The 23,919-nt window shown below is 41.3% G+C and overlaps 1 protein-coding gene across 4 annotated transcripts in view; it reads right to left on the reverse strand.

Annotated features, from left to right (window-relative positions):
• Positions 1-2,873: 2,873 nt before the first annotated feature.
• Positions 2,874-23,919, reverse strand: part of LOC123767541 (E3 SUMO-protein ligase Su(var)2-10) — a 123,903-nt gene continuing 102,857 nt past the window's right edge. For 3 of the 4 annotated variants that reach the window (XM_045757237.2, XM_045757236.2, XM_045757232.2), the window contains 2 exons: positions 17,004-17,084; positions 2,874-13,305 (listed from right to left, as the gene is read on the reverse strand). In XM_045757237.2, the coding sequence (XP_045613193.2) occupies positions 12,656-13,305; positions 17,004-17,084 (731 nt within the window). In that variant the 3' untranslated portion in view covers positions 2,874-12,655. The remainder of the gene's footprint in view (positions 13,306-17,003; positions 17,085-23,919) is intronic. The other variant, XM_045757235.2, reaches the window with a different exon arrangement.

A 23,919-nucleotide genomic window follows, 5' to 3' on the forward strand; every position in this document is an offset into this window, starting at 1 on the left:
AGGGCAGCAACCGAGAGGGAAGCGGGGGCCAAAGAAACTTCCGTAGCAGGAACAGGGGGCGCGACCACCGAAACGGGAGGGAATGGAGCGAGAGCATCAGAGATAGGGGGCGAGGAAGAAAGTGAAGCCTTGTTACCCGCCAGGGAGGAGGAAGGAGAGGAGCCAGGCTTTCGCTTCTGACTCAAATTAACAGGCGTCCCAGCAACAATGTACTGGGCAACAGTTTCAAGCGTCTCAACAGGAGAAGCAAAACAAGAGCAAACAACATGATGGCCGTTGGGAGAGCGATGGACATCAGCCCGCACTGACAGGCTGCGTGGAGAGCTAAGAGACGGAAGAGAAGGATGGGAAGGAGGGAGACAAGGAAGAAGACACAAGAGACAAGACAGACTGGGTAGAAAGAAGGGGAACCCTAGACAGAGTACCATGAGGGGGACCCTTCGGGACAGAACTTAAAGGAACAGAGGAGGAGGCAGTGGGCGTGTCTGGGTCTAAGGCCTGGAAACGGTTGTGAGACCGAGAAAGGTGGGAAGGACGAGGAGAGGAACAGCGCAACACGCGAGCATAACAGACACCAGCGAAAGTGGGGGGGGGAAGAAGACGGACTTGGTGTCCCTTTATTTTTTTTTGAGATATATACAAGTAAGTAATTATCAAAAGAAGGCACCAAACCGGGAAGGCTATGTAGCACCATGAGATATATACAAGAGTTGTTATATTCTTGTACAGCCACTAGTACGCATAGCGTTTCTGGCAGGTCCCTGGAATACGACCCCCACGAAGAATAGTTTTACAACCAAGTACCCATTTTACTGTTGAGTTAAACAGAGGCTACAGTTAAGGATTTGCGGCCAACAAATCCTCCCCGGCCAGGATACGAACCCACGACAAAGCGCTCGCGGAACGCCAGGCGAGTGTCTTACCACTACACCATGGAGACTGGTGTCTCGTCTCGTCTCAGGAAAAGACAAACGTTTTCGGTGCTTCAAGGTGAGGACGGCTGCCTCAAGTCTGAAATGTACACACGCGCAGGAGAAGGTAGGGTGGGCCTCACCGCAATTGAGGCAGCGAGCCTGGGGAGAAGTGCACTTGGACTTAAGAGTGACCTTCGTCCCCATACAAGGGACAGAGAGAAACAGTACTGGAGCACCGGAGGGCACCATGCCAAAACCTCCAGCACTTATTACAGAGCCGAGGAGAGGGGATGTACACCTGGACGGAGCACCTGGCACCAGCAAGAATGACAGAGGGCGGAAGGGTCCTACCATCAAAGGTAATCTTCACAACCCGAAGGGGGTGCCGGCGACGACCACGAGGGGGACGAGTAAACGTGTCTACCTGGAGGACAGAATGGCCTCGAGCTTCGAGGATATGCCGAATATCTTCGTGGCAGTTCTGCAGATTCCTAACACCGGTTGCAAAATGGGGTGGGAGGAGAATAGTGCCAACACTGGCATTCAACGGAGCGTTCTTGGAGACCCGAACACGGGTCTCGCAAAGGCAGGATAAGGCAGCCAAGCAGGTGGCTGCATCCTGAGGAGCAGCAGCAACGACACGCGTACCGAGACGGGTGAGGTTGAAGGTAACAGAGGCATCTACTGAATCAACAAGGTGCCTATGGAGGGAGAAATTGTCAGGAGGCGTAGAATCCAGAGGGAGGAGAGCAAAGTATTTGGCCCACGAAGCGGGACCAAACAAGGCCTGGTACGCATCAGTACAGGAAGGGATTGAGCGAGTGCGGCCGTTAAAAACCCCCAGAGAGGAGTTAAAAGGCGCAGTAGTCACAATGAGAGACTCGAGCCGTGCCAGAGGATGAGGTGGTCACCACTAGGGGCTTGTGGCTCGACCCAGCCACAGAGGAGGGAGGGGAGTAGTCAGGAGGGTCAAAGGAGTAGCAAGGTCGGGCCCCAATGCAGCGGGGGCTACAGAGCCCCCCGCTACACATTCATTCACGAATGTGCCCCCACACCCACCACGGAGCCACAATTAGAGGCAAGACACCCAACAAGAGACATGTTGCCGATCTTGCCGGGGCCCCCTAGGGGTGCGTCGTGAGTATACGCCCCACAAACGCCACTATAAGAACCATTAGACCGTCGAGATTGGCTTCAGCGACGAAAGGATTGACAATAAAAGGGCCCCCCCTCGCTCGAGACGTTGGATATTACAGTTCTACGGGTGCAAGAGTATGCCTCCTCAAACACCTGGGCGTCAAAACAAAAGAAGGCCGAAAGAATAATAAAAACAGGTAAAGGTCGGCGGGAAATGACAATTGGAAAAAAGAGGGGGGGGGGGAGGGGGAGAAAAACGAAACATAAGGAAAAGGAAAAGTTGTCCAGCATAATTTGTGAGGACAGCAGCAGGAGCATAAGGCCACAAAAGGGCAGAAGACTGTCCCATGTAGCATCACACCCCAGCAGCCGCCCACCAAGCCCCTTCACGGCAACAAGGTTCTGGACAGGGAGGGGGGTTTATACACATGAACAAATTTGTCTTGGGAGGTTTGACTATTATTTAGTATGCATCCTATACACATCCTGTGGGCTGCAGTAGACAAGGTTACACAGGCACATTAGGAACTGGAGGCACTGATAATGGTTCGGGGCGGACCGAAACGTCGTAATTTCTTCATTTTCTTTGTGGTTTGGTCGTCATATCTTCAGCCACATTATTGTAACTCATCATCTGCATAAGAAACTGAACCCCAAAATTCATTTAGCTAAGCAAGCTACAATCTTGATAAGCTAGTTACATAGTTTAATATGTACATCAACATTCTTTTATAGAATAATGGGATCAAAAGCTGGTCCACAACAGAAACTTCCTTCAGAGTTAACGAAAAGTACTGTACTAAGGAGAAAGAAGATGCAATATAATAAACAAATTGTTTATTAACAGTTTTACTATCAAGTTACAACTCGAGATGCATAATAATCCATCTTAATTGTATAGGAAGTCCAGATCGTGGCCTGCTTTCCATAAAAAAAAAATAATAATAATTTATTTTAAGTTACAAAACAATGACACATGCAACATCTTAGTCCATAATTAAACAAAATTAAAAGTTTGGGAAAACTTTAATGAAATTTATCACCATACCTGGTTAACTAGGTATGCACAGCATATAATCAACCTGCACACAGTTCACTTACTTAACTATAATAGAACACACATTAAAATTGATCATGTTGTTCTAGTCTTCCACATAGTAAAAAAAAATTAATCATGTAGTTTTGGCTTTTCCACAGTTAAATAAATAGTGTTTAAGAAGTGAACATAAAATATTAAATGAACACTGTCCAAACTTCCACAGTGGAAACTTGGCGGCTTCATTACTCAAAAGTCCGCATTAGGAATGTTACTGCACTAGTGTGAACGTAAACTATCATTGCCTCTCATCCACAGCTCGCAGACAAAATGGCAAATTATTCGTGCAACTGTGAAAATATAATAATTTTATATATTGGCCATGCAAGGGAGTGTTATGTACAGACAATAGACATGAATACAAGCCCAGCAGTGGGAAGATCATAGGACACAATTCTGCCACAAATTGTTCTTTATATGATGCTTTTTATTGAGGTTACATTATTACATGAAACACTTGTAGAAACATTGTTCAATGACCAAGCAATTTTCAACAATTTTGTTATTCCTATGTAGCTATTTCATTCCTTCTGCTTTATAATGCAGTCAAGTCTTAATTCAGTCTAACTAAAAAAATAGAAAATAAAAAAAACACCTGATCACTTCCAATGTTTAACATTCTCACATGTGTATTGTACAGGATACTAAGACAATGAAGACATTTTTATTAGTATTTTTCTTAAAATAATGTTTTGGGTTTAGGAGTAATACAATATATATATATACATATTCAGATACAATAATTAACAGCTGTACAGTAGAGATAAGTGTAATATAAATTACGACCATACAATCATGGCTAAAGAGGTAATATACTCAATAACTTAGCAAGGTGGTAGACTATTGGCCACAAACCATTACAGTAATACCCAAGCACTTGTAGCATGTACATTTCCAGTTTGTTCCAAAGCACCTCATTTACACTCATCATGCTTAATTGGTTCAACAGCTATGGAATATATAGCAAGCATATTGTAATAAGTAAAATGCTGAAATTTCACAATGTTAATGACATGAGAAGGGCAATATACAAATGAGTAGCATGTAGTCATGGAACCTAGGATAAATTATGATAATGCATCCAAAAGTGAGAAACTGTAGTTCTCAGCTTGTAAACATGTTTACTGCATATATTTAAATAACTATAATTTCCTTGCTACTAATGTTCACCTGGTGAAGCTTTACCTAAACATGCATCCTAGAGAAATAAGGAGTGTGTTTGGAATGGCTGATCCTACATAATCTACTTTCACCAATGAAATATTTTATCTTTTGAGGCTCAAATAACTTTTCAGAAGTAGTCTTGCAGTCACTGTTTACAGAGTTGTCACGAGCGGCTCCAATAACAGCATAGTGAACTCGACAGGATGCACCACTTGCAACATTACCATCAAGACCTCTCGCCTTTATAATCACACTGTTGGGTTCAAAGGCAAGCAACCTCAAGTTATAATACCTTAACTACCCAAGCTCAATTTCTGTAAAATCTTTGGTTGTTTATAAATTAAATCTTCAACCTGGATTCTTACAGAAAGAATGTTTAAAGTTTCTTCTAATGTAGCTATTTTTATTTATCCATTATAATATTAAAAACTAGTAGATATTTTTTATCCCATCAATTTAAAAAGTTATTACCAATTCCCCTATGCCAGCATATCTCATGATACAAATACAGTAACAAATTGTACAATGCCCCTTTTTAAAATCCAGACCTTTAAATAATTAATTCTTCCAAATAACTAACAAATCTGGCTATCAGTCCATGTTTCCACAATCTGAAGTAAATCTTGTTTCATGGCTGCACTCAATGAAAAATCTGGATTGACTTCCTACAGTACAGTATAATAATATCTAGTTGATCATTTATTGATATTTATACTTTTCTTGTGCCCAATTTAATAAATATTATTTAAAACTTACATATTCCTTGTTAGAAATGCTGTAATATAACATTTGCTTATGTACTGTGTGTTTCTCCATTTAACTGGTACCGGAAAGTACTTCTCGCAGTTGAACACTATATCTGCACACATTAAAGAGAACATTACAAAATGTTTGTTCCAGAACATTATAGTCCTAATTGTGAGAAGCATTAAAATAGGTAATGAGGTCAGGTCAGGGGGTGACACTTTCCAGAAGTGATATGCAGATATGTTAGCTCATGAATGATTAAGGTAGAAAACTGATGATTTCTTAACCCTGAACACAAAATGTACACAGCAAATGTTTGTTATTATTTGAGCCTAGTTGTATACTGTACATGGAAAATTAGGCAAAAAAGTTCATGCTTTCTTTCCACCCTAAATAATAAATTAATACAGTAAACTAATTACAATTTTTTCCATTACTTGCTAAAATAAAATATTTGAAGTGTTATGTGTCTGAATTACTGTAATAAACTACTGTATGTACTGTATGTATTGGTGGCTGCTGACGATTTAAAGAGGAGAATCGTGGTGGTAGTTAATGTTTATGGAGAGCATGATTACAGAAAGCAGGAGTCTTTTGGCTTGAGGCCTAGGAGATAATGATCGAGGGAGGAATGTGTTGGTGCCTGCTGACGATTGAAGGAGGAGAATCACGGTGTTTGTGGATGACTTAGGGAGGAGCACTCATCTAACAGTCACAGCAGAATATTGGTGGCTACTAATGAATGAGCAGTGTGTGTGAACTGGTGCCGAGGACTGAGGAGAATTGCGGTGGTCGAGAACGATTAAAAGGCAGTAGTGCTCATGGCATGGCTATCAATGATTGAAAGACTATTGTGTTGTTAGTGGCTGATAAATCACCTGCATGGTGACAATGTGACACAATTTGAACAAGAAAATGCATACTTTCCCACCCAATGGTATGGCAAGGTGATAGATGAGGTTAAATATGGCTACACTAATACCTACTTACATGTATTTCTTTATTTATGGAGATTTATAGTTTTGATACATAAAATACATTCATATTAATGGAGTGGATAGCTACAATTAGTTATTAAGTATAAAGTAATAAATTATTAGACTTCCAGAGCCATTAATGTTGTATGCACTACTCTAAACACACACATACAAAAGTATGCAGCTAGCTGCACATTATAAAGATCTCACACTCCAATGATCTATCTATCAGGCATCTGTTTGTTCATTTATCCATCCCTGACTATTCAAGCTGTAGTGCACACACACACTCCCGCCTTAATGTTCCTAACATAATAAATTATATACATATATTATATATATATATCTCATATATATATACATATATATCATATATATACATATGTAACATATATATTATATACTATATAATATATATATACATATACTGTATAACAATATATACACATATACAGTACATATACATTATACTGTATATACATATATAACATCAGGAATAAATATATATTTAATGGCACCTTCAAAATCAATGTTAAGTCGTATCATTCAATATTAACTCCAGAATTGCGAATTATCTAGATTTCCGAAGGTTTAGTCATTTATCACCAAATGCAAATCAAAATTTGATGTAACTACACTTCTTGAAAGCACAAGATGATGATAATGTATCTATGAGGGTGTGAGTGTGCATGGTGGAGTCTGCCCCACATTACTGGCAAGTTCATCCAATCGTGTGACCTCAACATATTCTTACAGTAACGTGTTCACCGTAAATATAAATTGTTTAGCTTAGAGATTGTTGTGTTGTGGTTTTTCATTCATCATATTATAAATGGCTGTCAAAATATACAATAAACTATGTAACAAGCTAATAAGCAAGCAAGCTAACTTGCTTAGCTAAATTAAGTTTTGGGGTTCAGTTCCTGAGTCCATTGTGTGTGTAATTTTACTATACAGTATTTTTTGTCTAATGAAGATGCATCAATCTTGCAGCTAGCAACTGCATATAATGTGTAGTACTTGTAAACTGGTTGATTAAAAGCATAAATATTTGAGCCCCTGCAAAATTATTGTTTGCAACCAGTATGACCAGACGTCATATTTCCTGTCACTTTTGTTAATACTGTACTGCAACCACCTTTATCTTCATTCCCCAACCATGATTACTTTTCTAAATAAATAACCTTTTCATCCATGTTATATCATCCTATCTGGTCTAGAAATATTTTCTGCTCTTAAATAATTCATTACAAATAAAATATTTCATAAATTGACTGAATAATGATTGCACTCCATTGGTGGTCTCTCCACTCTCAGCCAATATTACTGTTCAATATCATTTAAAGTTCAGGAAACATGTTATAACGTCTCTTCTTGCTTGCATCTGTTCTAGCCAGGCTAATACTACTAGCAGACATCTTTTCTATTCACAAATGATTAATATCTAAAGACAAATGCATAAGAATCCTTGAGTAATTACTGCCAGCACAAAAAGATCCTGGAAAAAATTAGACAAACTGACTACTGTATACTGAACCATTTACACTACAATGTAAGTAAATTTATTAGAAAAAAAAGCATTGAATGTAATGTAACGTCAGTTTCTGGCAGGAGCCCCGGAGGCTCCCTGAAGTTATCTTACTGATCAAATGCCATACTACGTGTCATCAGTCACAGCATTCTTTGTAAGCCTACAAGGGCCCACAAGCCAGAACCTAGCCCCCCTTCAGAGAGGCAAAGGGAACAATGGCCATGAACACTTTACATTTAGAGTACAGTATGTCATCTTGTCATCAACCTACGAGGGCACCCAGAAAAGTAAGTGTATCAAAATAGACTACTGCCTGGTTGAAAAGTGTGACCTACATCCTTACAAGCACAAAAGAACTCTCCCTCAGAAACCAAACAAAACTCCATCCAACTAACCCCCCCCTCGCATTAGCTGCATCCTCCCAAAGGTGGGGGGAGTTAGAGCCGGCCTGGGCAGGCAGCCAGCCTCCGGTTCTTTAAATGATGAAAACTGACGACTGAGGAAGGGTGTCAGAGAGCTTCTGGGGCTGACCCAGAAACTGGCGTTTCATCACATTCAATGCTGGTTTTCTGGGGGGGGGGGGGGGGGGTGGATGCCCTGTCAGTTCCCTTTAGCTAACTACTCTACAGAGAAGGAAAAGAGAAGAACCTGGGAGGTGGCAGCCCTGCAGAGTGCAGCCCAACAAAGACAGCTGGCTGTTAGAAAAGCCCCAAAGCAGCAGAGGGCCTGGGATGGTCATAAGAGACCCGAAGGTCACGACTGTGACCGACCTCCAAAAACCTCCAAGCCCGAAAACAGTCCAATGATAGCCGAAAGAGCGGCACACATCCAAACAGCATGGGCAAGAGGGCTCACCGCAGACTGGCTAGATGTAAAGACACTGCAGACAACCTGAGATACAAGACCCCTGGAACTGAAAACAAGGGAAACCCGATCAAGCCAGAGTGCAGCCACTGACACAGAACCAGTAACCTGCAGGAAGCGGTGTAAACCATGTGATACACCCCTGGCCTAACCAACCAAGCATCCACAACCAACGGGCCCCTCTGGAAGCACGCCGCCTTATTGCTTGCAGCTGGAAGAAGCCGGCAGCAAAAAAAAAAAAAAAAGACCTATCAAAAACAAGCACGAACCGAAGGTACCACTACAAACCAAGGATGAAGAAGAAAGGAAAGATTTCGGTCCAAAGAACATGAAGGCTCAGGGGACAAGAGCAAGCCGGAGGTGAAAATGCACGTAAGACCCTATGGAACGGAGTTGAAGGAACATCCACCCCGAATGCAAGCTGCAGCATCTCCGCCAACACCGCACAACATCAGATGCAGATCCAGGAAAAGCCAAGAGAGAGAGAAAGGACAAGACAACTCAGTTCGACAACAATGAAACCCAACGAAGAGAAAGAAAAAGGTGCAAAGATCGCCAAGAGACAGCATCCTGATGCTGAAATGAAAACCGCAGATGGGATACCATGAAAGAAACTACCTGATCACTATACAAATGGCAATACATGTGTGTCATAAATCCCAGACATGCCATGCGGAGGAGGAAACCGAACCAGCGAGGCACCTCACCAGCTAGACCACCTGAAAGAGGCAGAGTCGTAGAAAAATGCCCAGGTTCAGACACCAAGAGAGCAGTGCCTGAAACCATGGTTGGGCCAGCCGCCACGGAGTCAGGAGAAGAACTCTTCCCCGATAGGATTTCAACCAAACCAAAACCCGGAGCAACAGCTGGACCGGAAGGAAGAGGTACAGGAACCCCACTGTGACCAGTCCTGTCAAAAAGCATCCACTGCGAGAAGCTCGCCGTTGGAGAACGATGCCACAAACAATGGGAGACACCAAGACCATGTCAATGCAAAGAGGTCCACCTTCAGGCGGACCAGGCGGACGTCCAGCAAAGCTAAAGAAGGAAAATGGTGATGACAATCCACTCCGTGGAAGAAGAAAGAAAGAGGAAAGACACTTCCTGAATGGGAACGACATGGAGAGCTAAACCCTGAGAACATAACAGGAAAGCCACCCGAACCAACCAGCTCCAAAAAGCCATGGACCATAGAGACCTCCCTCCTCAGTTGAGACAATGAACCACAGGGAAGCAGTCAGAATGGAACTGGAGTATTTAGCCCCAAGGAATCTGAATCCTCTGCAGGGCAGACCACACATCCGCAACTCCCGCATCATTCAGGGAACCCGATTAAAGGACAGCTGCCAATGCCTGCAACCAGACTGGTGAGCACTGGTCACTAAGCCCCAGCCTACACACGAGAAATCCGTGAACACAAGCGAGGGAGAAGTAAAGTGCCATGGCACTGAAACCCGAAACCGGTGACACAGCAATCAGCACAGGGATAACCCAGCAACCATGAGAGTGGCGAAAGAGGCTGCCCCAAAGATACCAGAACAGCCTCTGAAATCAAACCCTGCCAAGAGGATAAACCAGAAGAGCAAAAGTTTTTGCTGTGCAGGAGCTGTGCTCCTGCACAGCTGCATGAGCAATCACAGTGATCTGGGACCCCTCACAAAAACAGCTTATGGCGGGACTGCAACCGAAACAAGGCTGCGAGAGAGAGATAAAAGGACCAGTCCGAGAACCCCACACAAGGCCCAGCCAAGTCCGGACCCGGGATGGGACCAACTGGGACTTCTGCCAGCGCACCAGGAACCTGAACCTGGTGAGCTGGGAAAGAGCCAGATCCCTGGCTAACAGACAAGCAGACTGGCTGGGAGCCCACACCAACCAGTCATCGAGGTAGGCCAAGATCCATTACCAAAAACCTACGGAGCACCTACGGAAGGGGGCCCCTAGACGTATGCTGCTCCAGTACCCACTGGTACTGGAGCAACAAACAAGCTTGTTTCAGCTTGTGCAGCGAGGAGAAACAAACTATATTGTTTCCTTCAAGGAGTGTCGGACCAACCGGGCTGTGGTGGGTATGTGGGACTGCGGGCCACTCCAAGCAACAGCTTGGTGGACCAAACTCTCACAAGTCAGGGGAGTAGAAGAACTCCCAGAACCCCATCAACCAGGTAACCCTAAACTCCTGGCAACATGCACACTTCCATTTCATACCACCACCACAAAGGTGAAACACCAAAGAAAATGGGAACACCGAGCCAGAGCGACAGCAATCACTCAGCACGACTATATCAAAGAACTGAAGGGTGGCAGCCTGACCTGCCCAGAACAGCTTCTCCCCTTCCCCCTGTGGGGAAGAGGGGAGGGTGTGTGTGGGAGCTAATGAGCGAGGGGTTAGTTGGAATGAGTTTTGCTTGTTTGTTTGCTTTCTGTGGGGGAGGGGGGAAGTTCTTTTGTGTTTGTGAGGACGTAGGTCACACTTTTCAACCAGGCAGTGGTCTGTTTTGATTCTTTTACCTTTCATGGTGCCTTCCCTGGTTGATGTCAAGATGACATACTTTAAATGTAAAGTGTTCATGGCCTCCAAAATGCCTCCATTTGCCTTTCTGGGGAAGGCCAGCTTCTGGCTTGTGGTCCCCAGTAGGATTACAAAGAACTCTATGACTGGTGACACTCGAGTAGTATGACACTTGATCAGTAAGATAACTTCAGGGAGCCGACAGGGCTACCTCCCCCCCTTAGAAAACATGTCCTGTTTAAAGCCAAAAAGTAACACAAGGAAAAAATGATCCGATGAAAATTGCATACATGACGAGATAGATTTAACTGCAGTCGACTATAAATCAAGATTGATGGTAAATTCAGCCTGTTTTTAGATGAATCCATATGAAGAGACAGATTTTAAAGTTTTATACTCTACATGAAGTTATTGATATATTAGGGCAAAGGAAACCTATTGTAATTTTGATCTTTCCAGCTCAAAATATATTGATGCTGATGCCATTTGGGTCAGTTCTGTTAAAGTAAATACGAGTCCCATGAGCTTGATAAAAGTAACAATTTACTAGGGCATCCATATGCACTTTTCAAAATTTGATTTTTCCTCTTCTCATGAACTTGAAGCTTGTATTATCGAGTAATCCTCACTTTATGCAAAAAAAAAAAAATCCTTTAAACCGGATGAAAAATGTTTACAATTCTTTCGTCTGTCTCTGTGGTCTTCAGCATAAAGCTATTATGTGCTCATGACATTCTTACACACACAAGTACACAAAGTATCTAACATAAGATTTAGTTCTACATTATTATAGACTTATTAATATACATAGAACCGTGGATTTATTGTTATTCAGAAAATGCCTTCAAAGAGATTATATTTTTCAATATAAAAACTGGCTGCCACCAAGCTAAATTTCCTAATTTTTATAGGAAGCTTACTTCATGATCATATGTATGTGTTGTACATTTCTAGTCAATGCTATGAAGTGTTCTCAGTACATTGCAATGGAAACTGCATGAAATAAAGGAAGTAAAACATCCTAACGTATCCCTATGAGGCATACCTAATTAAGATTAATTTTGTTGTTGGTAAAGGAAATAAATAACACTAACAAAGAAGTATTTTGTGTCATGGATTTGTTTACAAATTTTGATACATAATTTTTGTAAAAGTAGCATTTACACCAAGCTGTATATTCACTACTAATCAGTTCCAATCTCTCAACTTTTACAAGCAATGAAATACACCACAAAGTAAGTGCTTGGAAACATGCTGCTAGTTCTTAAATAGGTGCAAAATTTAGAGTACGACATTTATATTAGTATACGTCCTCCCCACTGTACAGTTGTTAACCACACCCTCTTAAGGAACAAACTCACATAATACATTTGTACTTGTACATTTCTTCTTTTTCCAATGGATATCACTTACCACTAAATAAGTCCTTTGTGAAAACCAAAAGACTACGAGAAGAGCCTATGAATACACAATAACACTTTGGTGAATAAAGTTATGCAAATAATTTCTGGACAATTTGCAAACCAAAATATATATATAACACCTCCACAAGAAATACTTGTGTTAAAGTACTGTTGATTCTTTAATAACATATTGCTGAAACTTAAGTGTCTCGCCCCCAGGTGTTTTATATACATATACCCTAAAAAGGGCATTTCAAAATAATTTCCAGTTCAATAACTAATAAGAACATACTATACTTAGTTAACCCATCTACATATATCTGTCCTGGGGTCTAAATGGCAGACTTCCTGACACAGTAGTAGGAGGCATTATTCCCAAGGGGTTGAATAGGTTCTGTAATGCAGGGGGAAGAGAATAAGGATTTGGGTTAAGTCCAGCAGCAGCAACAGCAGCAGCAGCTGCAGCTGCAGCAGCTGAGGAGGTAGGCTGTATATTAAATGTTGATACGGCCAATGGGTCTTGTGAGGAGGGAGTTAGAAAAGATGGGGCATTAGTGGTGGAAGAGGATATAGTTACAGAAGAACCTGAGGAAGACGAAAGTGGTGTTATTGTGGTGTGCGGAGAAGGACTGCTGCTACTGGTGCTGTTGCTGCTGGCTGTGATTGGTGGCGTGCTTCTAGACGTAACATTAATGACTTGTCGTAGTTCAGAGGAGCCAGAAGAAAAGGTAGGAGAAGAAGACGAGGAAGATGTTGAAACTACAGGAGTGACCGTGAGTCCTGCAGGCAGGGGAGATGGCCCCTGGTTTGGTCTACGAGGAGGTGGAGATGGGGATGATGCAGGGCTGTCCAAACAGATCACCTGGGGACTCACTGACCCAGAAGATGGAGGGGAAAAAGCTGCACCACCACTGCTGCCTCCTGCTGTTGTCAACAATCCTCCAGTCCCATTAGACGAGGCTACAAAAAATGAAAAAAAGAAAAAAAAGGAAAAAAAAAAAAGAAAAAAATTATTTTAGGTTTATATAATAAACATGAGATTACAAATTTCTCATTTATGCATTTGTTTAATTTCTTTGTATGATATATACAACAAAATACAAATATTGTAAAAGTATTAGTTACATATACTGTACTATAATAGCTTAAAACCAACTAGGGAATATTATTATTAACCTCAACTACCAATTGAAAGCATGCAACAGTAGTTAGTTTTCATGCTAAATAATTACAATAATACAAATATTAAGAAATTTTGCCTTGGTAAACTATAAAATTAATAAATAGTAAAGAAAAAAGCAGTGCCATGCAGCAATGCCCATCTGCAGCTGCCCGATGTTACACAAATGCAATGCAAATTAGCGTTTTACTTCTTAAAGTCACATTGGGATTTTGTAGTAATTTATATACATACTGTATACATATGTAACATATAATATATACTATATATATTATATACATGTACACACACACGACAAAGAGTACTGAGAAGATGGGACACCATTAGCGTAGCTCTCACCCTGAAACTACACTTAATTACACACACACACACACACACACACGACCAAAGAGCCGAAGATCAACCCCCGCAAGCACAATTAGGTGAGTACACGGGTGGTACACGAACATGGGGACACAGGTGGAAATTGAATACCCACATGAGCCACAGGGACGTTAGAAAGACCTTTTTCAGTGTCAAGAGTAGTTAACAGTTGGAATGCATTAGGCAGTGATGTGGTGGAGGCTGACTCCATACACAGTTTCAAGTGTAAATATGACAGAGACCAGTAGGCTCAGGAATCTGTACACCAGTTGATTGACAATTGAGAGGCAGGACCAAAGAGCCAGAGCTCAACACCCACAAGCACAACTAGGCAAGTACATGGGAGGTCCAGAACTAGCGTTGGAAGAATTGTGATCATAGAAAAGCATGAAGATTAGATATCAGACCCCGTTAGTAACTACGACTTCCTAACAAGTTAAGCAAGGTGGTAGAGGCCAAAACCATTAGTACCATTTCAAAGCGTTATACAAAATAAAAAAAAGAGTACTGGGAAGATGGGACACCATGAGCATAACTCTCATCCTGTAACTACACTTAGGTAATTACACACACAAACATACAAACACTCTTTGCAAACATAGTGGTAGATGGTTGCAACAAATTAAGTAAGAAGGTGGTCGAGGCCAAAACCGTCAGTAGTTTTAAAACATTATACAACAAAGAGTACTGGGAAGATGAGGCACCACGAGTGTAGCTCTCATCCTATAACTGCACTTAGGTAATTACACTCGTGCGCACACACACACATACTAAGATGTGACAAGACTTGAATGGGTCCCAAGTTATATATATCAGAAAACTCATCCTCATGAAGGGTTCGAACCCAGAGAGCTATGAGCTCCATACACCTTCACATATCTAGTACCTTACCCACTAACAGATATCTTAACAGATAGTGTGGTGTAGTGGGTAAGCTACTAGATATACGAAAGTGTATGGAGTGCGCTTAGCTGTCTGGGTTCGAACCCTTCACGAGGATGAGTTTTCTGATATATACAAAGATATCATAGTGAATATATGACCATGGATAACAAGAATAACCACAGCTAAAAATAGAAAATAGGTGGAGTGTGCTTGCTTCCTTGCAGCATCTTCACAATATGTTTCTGGCAATGTGCTGAAAGAAGTGAGAGCATTTAAACATTTTCCAATTTAATCATGGTTTTCTTGCATGCATGCATACACACACATACTGTACATACATACATACACATACTTGTATATTATATTTACATATAAAATGCACAAACAGTATATACAGCACTTCAAATTTAAGGATTGCAAAAAATCTGCAGGGGAGACAAGCAGAAAGATCTTGCTAAATGAATTTGTATTTCAGCTTGCATTACGGGGCCAATCTTGATCAATGACATTAATAAGAAAATTATTTATCCTCTAGATTTTGCCTGATACAACTAGAAACTATTTTTTACTACTATATTTACTTAATCTATCTTACTACCCTCTCTCTTAACACCATACCTAAACCTCCACACCGGCCCTACCCTTACAACAGTCACACTACCCTCAATAACTCTACAGTTTGCTCAAAGTATAAACAAACTTTCTTTTCTTGTCCTAATATGAAGTTTATATTCTTTAATTTGTAATTCCTAACTTAGAATTTCTAGAAATCTCCAATGTAAAAACTGCAGTTTCTTCACTAAACAGGCTCAAAATTTATTCCAAGTACAAATATGACCATAATTTATATAAGTTGCCATACAAAGTTGTCAATCTTTTTCTATAGGTTACTGTAAATTACAATACTGTACAGTATCAATAAATTTCCTGAAATCATTCCACTTATTCTCTCAAAATTAAAGTGATTATTTTTTTTAAAAGAGAAACTATGTACTATAAAGCCCATATTTTGCCATTCAACAAATAAAAATTTCACTGACACACTTTTTATAATTTGATATTAATTTTATATCTATTAGTATTAATATTGACATGTGTACTAGTGATGTGTATAGTATGTGCATATTTACACACACAGTATAGGCCTGTGTACAAATATGTATGTAAGGATTTCAGTGCTGTATATGTTTATATGTTTGTACATGTGTATGTACAGTACATATAATATAATGATAAACTCAATATCTTTCCATGCTGTGTCCAGCTACATTTGAAGTTTGAAGAGTAGATACAAAATAATGGCGATTTAATAAATAAATTGGTAAATAAATAGCTAAAATCTGCAGTGCTTTTTCTGTCTTGGGAGGAAAAGAATAAGCAAATGCCATTCTGAAAATCAATGGGCCTTTATTTTATATATTCTGTCCTCTATTAGCCCAAAACAACAGTGTATAGTATACTGGTCTATTAATATTACTTTTTATAGTAAGAAATCATGATTCGATATCAAAAGACTATATTTAGTGTAATTTTTTATATTTAATCATGATAGTTCCCCCCACTCTATTACATAACCTTGTTTATTTAATTATAATGCCATACAACACATACATGATGCTTTTATTTATGATTACAACATTGAGGAGTAAAGCTTTTTTACATGCAAGGTCTTGAAATCACAATTTTTTTTAACAAACTTCCATCTGGTCAAGTTTTACCATTTATTAAATACATGGTTGAAAAAATTCTTTATGGCTAATAAAAATTTATGAATTGGTATTTTGTCAATACTTTTCTATTAGAGATTATGATCTTTACAATGCACTATGAAAGGTTTAACAATTTAAAATTTATTTTACAACTGGTGTGAAATTTTGAGTGACAAAGGTACATATCTATACTTCCATTGCATTCACAATTATGTAAATTTGTAATTACTCTACTCCTGTATTGTGTCCATAGCTATACACCTGTCTGTATCTGTAATTGTTTCTGAACAGTTTATTGAATTAATAATATCCAGTACCCTTGAATTAAAGACCTCCACAAATCGATCAAAATGAGAAAAACTGGACACAATAGTAATGCCTGCACCAGAAAATTACCTATGCAGCAAAAACAGTGCCCTCCAAGTGGTACACATACCTTGCATTTTACACTAGGGTATGGAGGCTCCTAAGCCAAGAGGAATATGTACAACACACTCCACACCACTGGACAGGGTACTTACAAGAGAGGGATTTCCTAAAGACGAGTCGTTTCCCAGGGTCAACTTCCCCTACGCACCAAGAATCGTTTGACTTAGTGCCCTCTGCAAGCGCAAAAGTTTTGGGTAATTTTACTAAATCCACCAAGCCTTGTGTAATTAGCTACAGCAGACAGATAAATGCATGTCCATACTATTACTTGCCTCAAGTGCTATCACCATTTCTTACTTTTCATGTATTTAAAAAATATTAGATACAATGCTATATTCACTTGAAAGATCTTTTAATTGAAAATCGTCTAATTCAGTGCACGAATATTCCTCATTAAACTCATAACCATAAAACACTTGTGCAGCTCTAAAAAGAGGTAAATACTGAATAGACCTATGAACTCTTTTTGTCCTTTTAGGAGAACCCATTTGTGAACTATCTCCTAATGTCAGCAAAAATTAATGCCAATTCCTTTCCAAGTATCTAATTATGCAGATTTTTTTTGTTTAGATTTGAGAGGACATAAGTCTTTTGTCATGTGCTTTTAATACTTGTTTACATTGATAAGTAAAAGTAACTCAAGAGCCCATATATCCAAATAAATCATGCATTGTTTTTATACATCCTCAACAGTCCCACTGGAAACTTGGCACAGTGTATGACCCAGCAAGCAAAGCAATGGCTGAAAAACCTCAGAAATGTGCAAACAAAAAATATTTAATTTTTAAAATGTCAAAATAAAGATTTTACAAATGTAGATATTAAATTTATATTACAGTACTTCACAAAAGTTTTATACTACGGACAGATAAAACAAGATATTTAAAGGACATAACATCTTTAATTACAGTACAGTAGTTTTGAAAATCATGTAATGCACCCACCCACAGCTTGTGTGCCATTCACTATTTGCCATACTTCATTTATTAAAGCCAGTTACCATGCACAAAAATATATCAATAACACACCATCTATAAGCATCACTATTTAGTTTCATATTAACATTTCAAAATACACCTGAGGTACGTGAACATCATCAGTAGAAATGATACTTTGAATATCAGTGTATTATGTAAAATCATTTACATCACAGTACTACAACTGTTAATTTTAGACATTTGACACTTTACATTAGGCCATCAATAATGCTAATACAAAGCTGTTCAATTGTTTTGCTATGTTCATTTGTGTTTCTTACAAATATTTCAACATTTCAGTATTTAGTTATTAATTCAGAATATTAAGCATAATTGTTTCAAATTACTTCTTAGCCATTAGAATAGCTATGTTGTGGCTTTCTGTTGCAAGATAGCACTATGCACCTCATTTTATTAATTGCAGATTTAAAGAAACCCAACAAAAGTAACCATCCAACAGTAGTCAATGTAAATGTATCGAGTAAATAAATAATACTCTAAATACAGCATGAGGAACACAGCAATGGAAGATGTAATGAATGGGATGGGTGGTTGTGGTGTGTGTTAACTACAGTACATTACAAATTCTATTAATATACTGTACCAAGAAGTAGTAAACAAAATTTTATATATATATATATATATATATATATATATATATATATATATATATATATATATATATATATATATATATATATATATATATATATGTATGTATGTATGTATGTATGTATGTATGTATGTATGTATGTATGTATGTATGTTGTAGATAGAATGCAGTACTCGGCCTATTACGCAAGGCTCAATTTGCCTAATAAGCCAAGTTTTCCTTAACTTATATATGTTTTGAATTTTTTTCTTATGAAATGATAAAGCTATCCATTTCATTACTTATGGGTTAAGTTTTTTAATTTGAGTTAAAACTAACGTAGATATATGACCAAACCTAAGCAACTCTACCTAACCTAAACTAACATAACTAAGTCAATAATTTATGTTCTTAATATAATATAAAAAAAATATTTCAAATAAACCAATTGGAAACAAATATTTGGAAAATAAAGAAAATCGCTTGGCCTATTAGGCAAATCGGGCCTTGCATAGTAGAAGTAGTGCGTTCTGGCTACTATGTACGACATATAAATTATTGTATTCCTACTTTCAAATGAAAGTATATTTATTATACGTCATACAAGCAGTTACTCAGCACCAGGCAAGTACCATGCACTATAAGAGTAATACTGTAGTGCATTTAATGGATACTGTTATACAATGTACAATACAACGTAATTCTCGCCTCCACTCGCCTAAAGAAACCTAATTCATATGAAACCTATAAATTTAATCCATGTTGAATTTTCTCCAGATCAATGATTTGCTGTTTTTGCACATAGCTTATATTAATATATAGCAATACTGTTCTGAACTTAAAAATTAAACTACAAAATTAGCAAAAATATGAATTAACTAATCAGTACAGCTGTATTGGAAATAGTCAAATTGAAGTTTCTGCATCAACAATTGCTTTTACAAATGTGTGAATCTCTCTATACTTGTACACCCTTAGGGCTGTGGCCCATGCTCAAACAATAGTTTCAAGTTGACAGACACACTCCTAGGCATTCTCAGGTGTAGCATAATGTTTAGCAGAATGTTCAGAGAAGTCTGCTTTTTGTCTAGTCTCTAACAGATAATATGGTCCATATTACCTAAAACCAGGGTATATATTTTCCCAAGACATGCAAAGGTACAGTTGGGTTTTGTTCGATCGCAAGCCAATAGACTGTAAATCTGAATAGTTTATGCTTGGTACAAATTGTTTAGTGGAATTAACAAAGGTATCGTTTCAGTGAGGATTGTTCACCCAAGCTGTAGCCGAGGGCAACGGTAAGGACACTGGTGTGTTACTAGCTGAACTAAACTAATTGTAAAATATTGTACAGAGCATAAAATCTTGCAAACTTTTAAATGAAACATTATTTTACAAATTACATTATCAAATAATAATATTTAACAAATCATACACAAAACAGCCAAAAGTGTATCATTATAAACCACATAGCTTGTCCATGCCCAAACGAGTGTGCTAAATCCAAATATTATTAAAATTAATAAAAAAAAAAAAAAAAAAAATTATTAAACAAGTTTTATTTTCAGACATTACTATAGCAATAACGTGATACCTAACACAAAACTTAAAAAACAAGCATTGAATGTAATGAAAAGCCATTTTCTGGGTGAGACCCGGAGGCTTCCCAGGCTGATATTGCCTGGATATCTAATATTAGACTTTGGCATCAGTCAGTGTGAATGGAGTTCTTAGGTCTACCGAGAACCACAAGCCAGAACCTGGCCCCCTTAGAGAAGCATGAGGAGCAATGGCCTATAGAAACCCCAATGTGGTTGGAAGCGTTCTATGTCTGCCATCGACTGGGTCAGGCACCCAGAAAGGTAAGCATCCCAAAACAAACCCCTATTCTGGTTAAGAAATTGCTACCGAGAGCCAAACTAGTGGACAAAACTTCCCAAACAAAAACGAGCAAATAAGCATGTCACCACATCGCTGCACCATTGTCTGCGCAGCTACCCCCTCCTCGGGAGTGGGAAGGGGGAGTTCCAGACCCCTTGAGCAAGCTACCAAAGACCCCAGTTCTGAGGATGGATATCAAAAACATGTGAATAACCGCCGACCAGAGGGAGGAAGGGTTTCCGGGGAGCCTCCAGGTCTCACCCAGAAAATGGGGTTTCATTACATTCAACGCTGGTTTTCTGGGGATATCCCTGTCGGCTCCCCGGAGCTACTTACCAAAAGATGAAAACAAGAGGGACTTACCCGGGAGGCGGTCGTTGCTCGCTCCTTAACGCGAAGCTGAGACAATTGGCTGCAACCGCTGACCCAAAGCGACACAGGCCCGACGAGGCCCAGGAACATTAAGTAACGCTCAGCCAGGACCCTGTTCGACTGGCAAAAACCCAGCGCCCAAATGTCAGCCCAAGACATGTTGCCAAAGACGGTAGCAAGAGTAGCAAACTTACGAACATCGTGGGCACAGGGATAGACCGCAGGCTAGCAGGACCGAATAACCCTGTGGGACCTGAGAGACCCGCACCCTGGAACAGGGAAGAAGGGCAGCCGGATCAGCCCAAAGCACGTCCCTGGACATGGAAGCCATGGCACACAAATAATGGCAGAGAGCCACAACCGGACACAACAGATGATGCACCACTGGCCTAGCCAACCAAGCATCAACAACCCAAGGGCCCCTCCAGAAAGCAGTAGTCTCATTCTTCGCCAGAAAAGGAGACGACTGCAAGCAAACAAACCTAGCATGAGGATCAAAAGAGCAGAAACCCCTTTGCCGGAGCAGAGCATGAAGCTCCCCGACCTGTCCCCCAGAGGCCAATGCCAACAAAAAAGAGTCTTGGAAAAATAATACTGAACCGAAGGGGCCACAACAAACAGAAGGGGAAGAGAGAAAAGACAGCTCCCGATCCAAGGACCAGGACGACTCAAGTGGCCCATGAGCAGGTCGGAGGTGAAACAACACAAAAGACAGCTTGCGAAAGGGCACTGAAGTAGCATCAATACCGAAAGCAAGCTGTAGCGGCTCCGCCTGCACCGCACAATATGAGGTGACAGTATTAGGCATAAGATGACGGTCCTGTAACAACCACTAGAGAAACAACAAGACAACCCGAACCGAGAGCGAAGAATACCTACAAAGCGTGAGAAAGAAACGAAAGGACCACCAGGAAACTTCATACTGCCGCCAAGACGAAGCACGCAGGTGGGACACCATCAAAGATGCCATCTGATCACCAAACAGATGGTGATAGGCCAAAGTCAAAAAGATCAAATGCGAAGACTCGAGGAGAAGATTGAACCAGCCACGTGATGGACTGGACCGATCTGCTGAAAGAGGCGGATCTGCGGAAAAACCTCTAGGTTTGGACACCGAGCAAGCAGCGCCAGAAACCAAGGCTGGGCTGGCCACCAAGGGGCCAAGAGGACTACTCTTCCCTGGTAAGTCTCCAAGCAAGCCAGGACCTGGAGCAACAGCTGAACTGGGGAAAAAGAGGTACAGGAACCCCCACCTCGACCAGTCCTGCCGAAAGGCATTGACCCCCGACGGCCTCGCAGTCTGGGAATTGCGCCACATAAACTGGAAGACGCCTCGACCACGCCGATGCGAAGAGGTCCACCTCCGGGCACGTCTAGCAGAGCCAACTGAATTAGTCAGCATCAACCATCCATTCCGTGGACAGAGGAACGAGCCGAGACAGGCCGTCCGCCAGAATGTTGAACACCCCCCCCAAGCGTGAATCGCCAGGAGAGCCAAACCCTGAGAACTCAGCAGATGAGTCACCCGAAGCAACCAGCTCCAAAGAACCAAGGACCGCATCGAAACCCTGCGGCTTGATGCGTGCCAATACGTGTCCTTGAGGTCCAAGGGACACCATCCAAGCATCCGGCTCCAACAGAAGACGGACCTGGGATAGAGTAGTCATCTGAAAGGAGGGGCAATAAACGCACGTGTTCAGATGGGACAAGTTCAGAATGAACTGGAGGTCTGCACAGTCCCGTTTCGGGACCAGAAACAGGCAAGAAACCCACCTGAAAGACGAGGTAGTTTCAACCACGCCCAAATGAACCCACTCCGAAATGACTTGACAGAGCACAGGAGAAGAGGCCTGCCCTGCCAGCCCTGAACTTCCTGAAGGAGGAGGAGCCATCCAACGCCACAGCAGGCCGCACAAAACAACCCAAAAGGCCAACAAATCGTGGGACCAGATGCAAGCAAACAGACAGAGCCTCCCCCCCTCCATCGCCCTGTCAATGGGACGAACCACGAAAGGGCCAGTGCACCTTACGAGAACCTAAACGGCACTCAGGGTGATCCCTGTGCCGACCAGAAAGTGACAGTACCGAAGGCTGCATCTGCCCCGAATCTGACACCACTGGCCTACCACGACAGGAAGAACCCCAAGCCCTGGCACGACCCTTCCGGGAAGGCCCCCACGAGCCTCCAGGAGGACTGACAAGTCCTACACAAGAAGGCAACTAGTCGAAGCTGCTTGCAGATGCTGCACAACTGCAGACTTTGCAAACAGCAACGGACAAAAAGGTAAAGACAACCTAAGACCCAGACGGCCTCGCAGTCGGGAAAGAGAGTCATATATACCAGAAGATGCCTCGACCCAAGCCGATGTGAAAAGATCCACTTCCGGCTGATCCAACGGAACGAGTCGATGTCGATTGTCCATTCTGTGGACAGGGAAATGAAACAGGACAGGTCATCCGTCAGTACATTGGACACTCCCTGGACATGAACCGCTAGGAGAGCCAAACCCCAAAAACTCAGCAGATGAGTTACCCAAAGCGACCAGCCCCAAAGAGCCAAGGAATGCATCAAACCTTTGTGGTTCAGACAATGAACCACAGGGCATCAGTCCGAATGGAGCCGGATTATCAATCCGTGAGCAACGTGAACCTTCTGAAGCAAATGCCACACCCCCGCAAACTACTGCACCGTGCTGTGAGCCTGCCAAAAGGATGGACTCCACCACCTCTGGCTGGCCTTGTGAGCACCGGTTACAAAGCCCCAGCCGAGAGACGAGGCATACGTGAACACATCGAGCGAGGGCTCGGGGAGGTGCCAAGACGATCCAGCAACTGACACAAGACCCCCGGGGGGCGAACCCAGAGGTTGCTAGAGGCGGAAGGGATGACCTTGAAGTAAAAAGAACAGGCATCGAAGCTATACCAGACCCAGCGGGTAAACCAGCACGGTAGAGTTCAGATTCCTGCACAACTGCTCGAGCAATCAACGAGTGACCCTGGACCCCCCCAGAAACAGCTGAAGGCAGGACTGCAGCCTAAGCAACACCACAAAAGGGAGAGACATGGAAGTGTTCCAAGAGTCCCACACGAAGCCCAGCCAGGTCCGAACCTAGGACGGAATCAGATGGGGCTTCCTCCAGTTCACTACGAACCCAAACCCGGCGAGCTGGGGAAAGAACCAAACTC

Source organism: Procambarus clarkii, chromosome 67 (genome assembly GCF_040958095.1).
Source record: "Procambarus clarkii isolate CNS0578487 chromosome 67, FALCON_Pclarkii_2.0, whole genome shotgun sequence".
Lineage (NCBI taxonomy): Eukaryota > Metazoa > Arthropoda > Malacostraca > Decapoda > Cambaridae > Procambarus > Procambarus clarkii.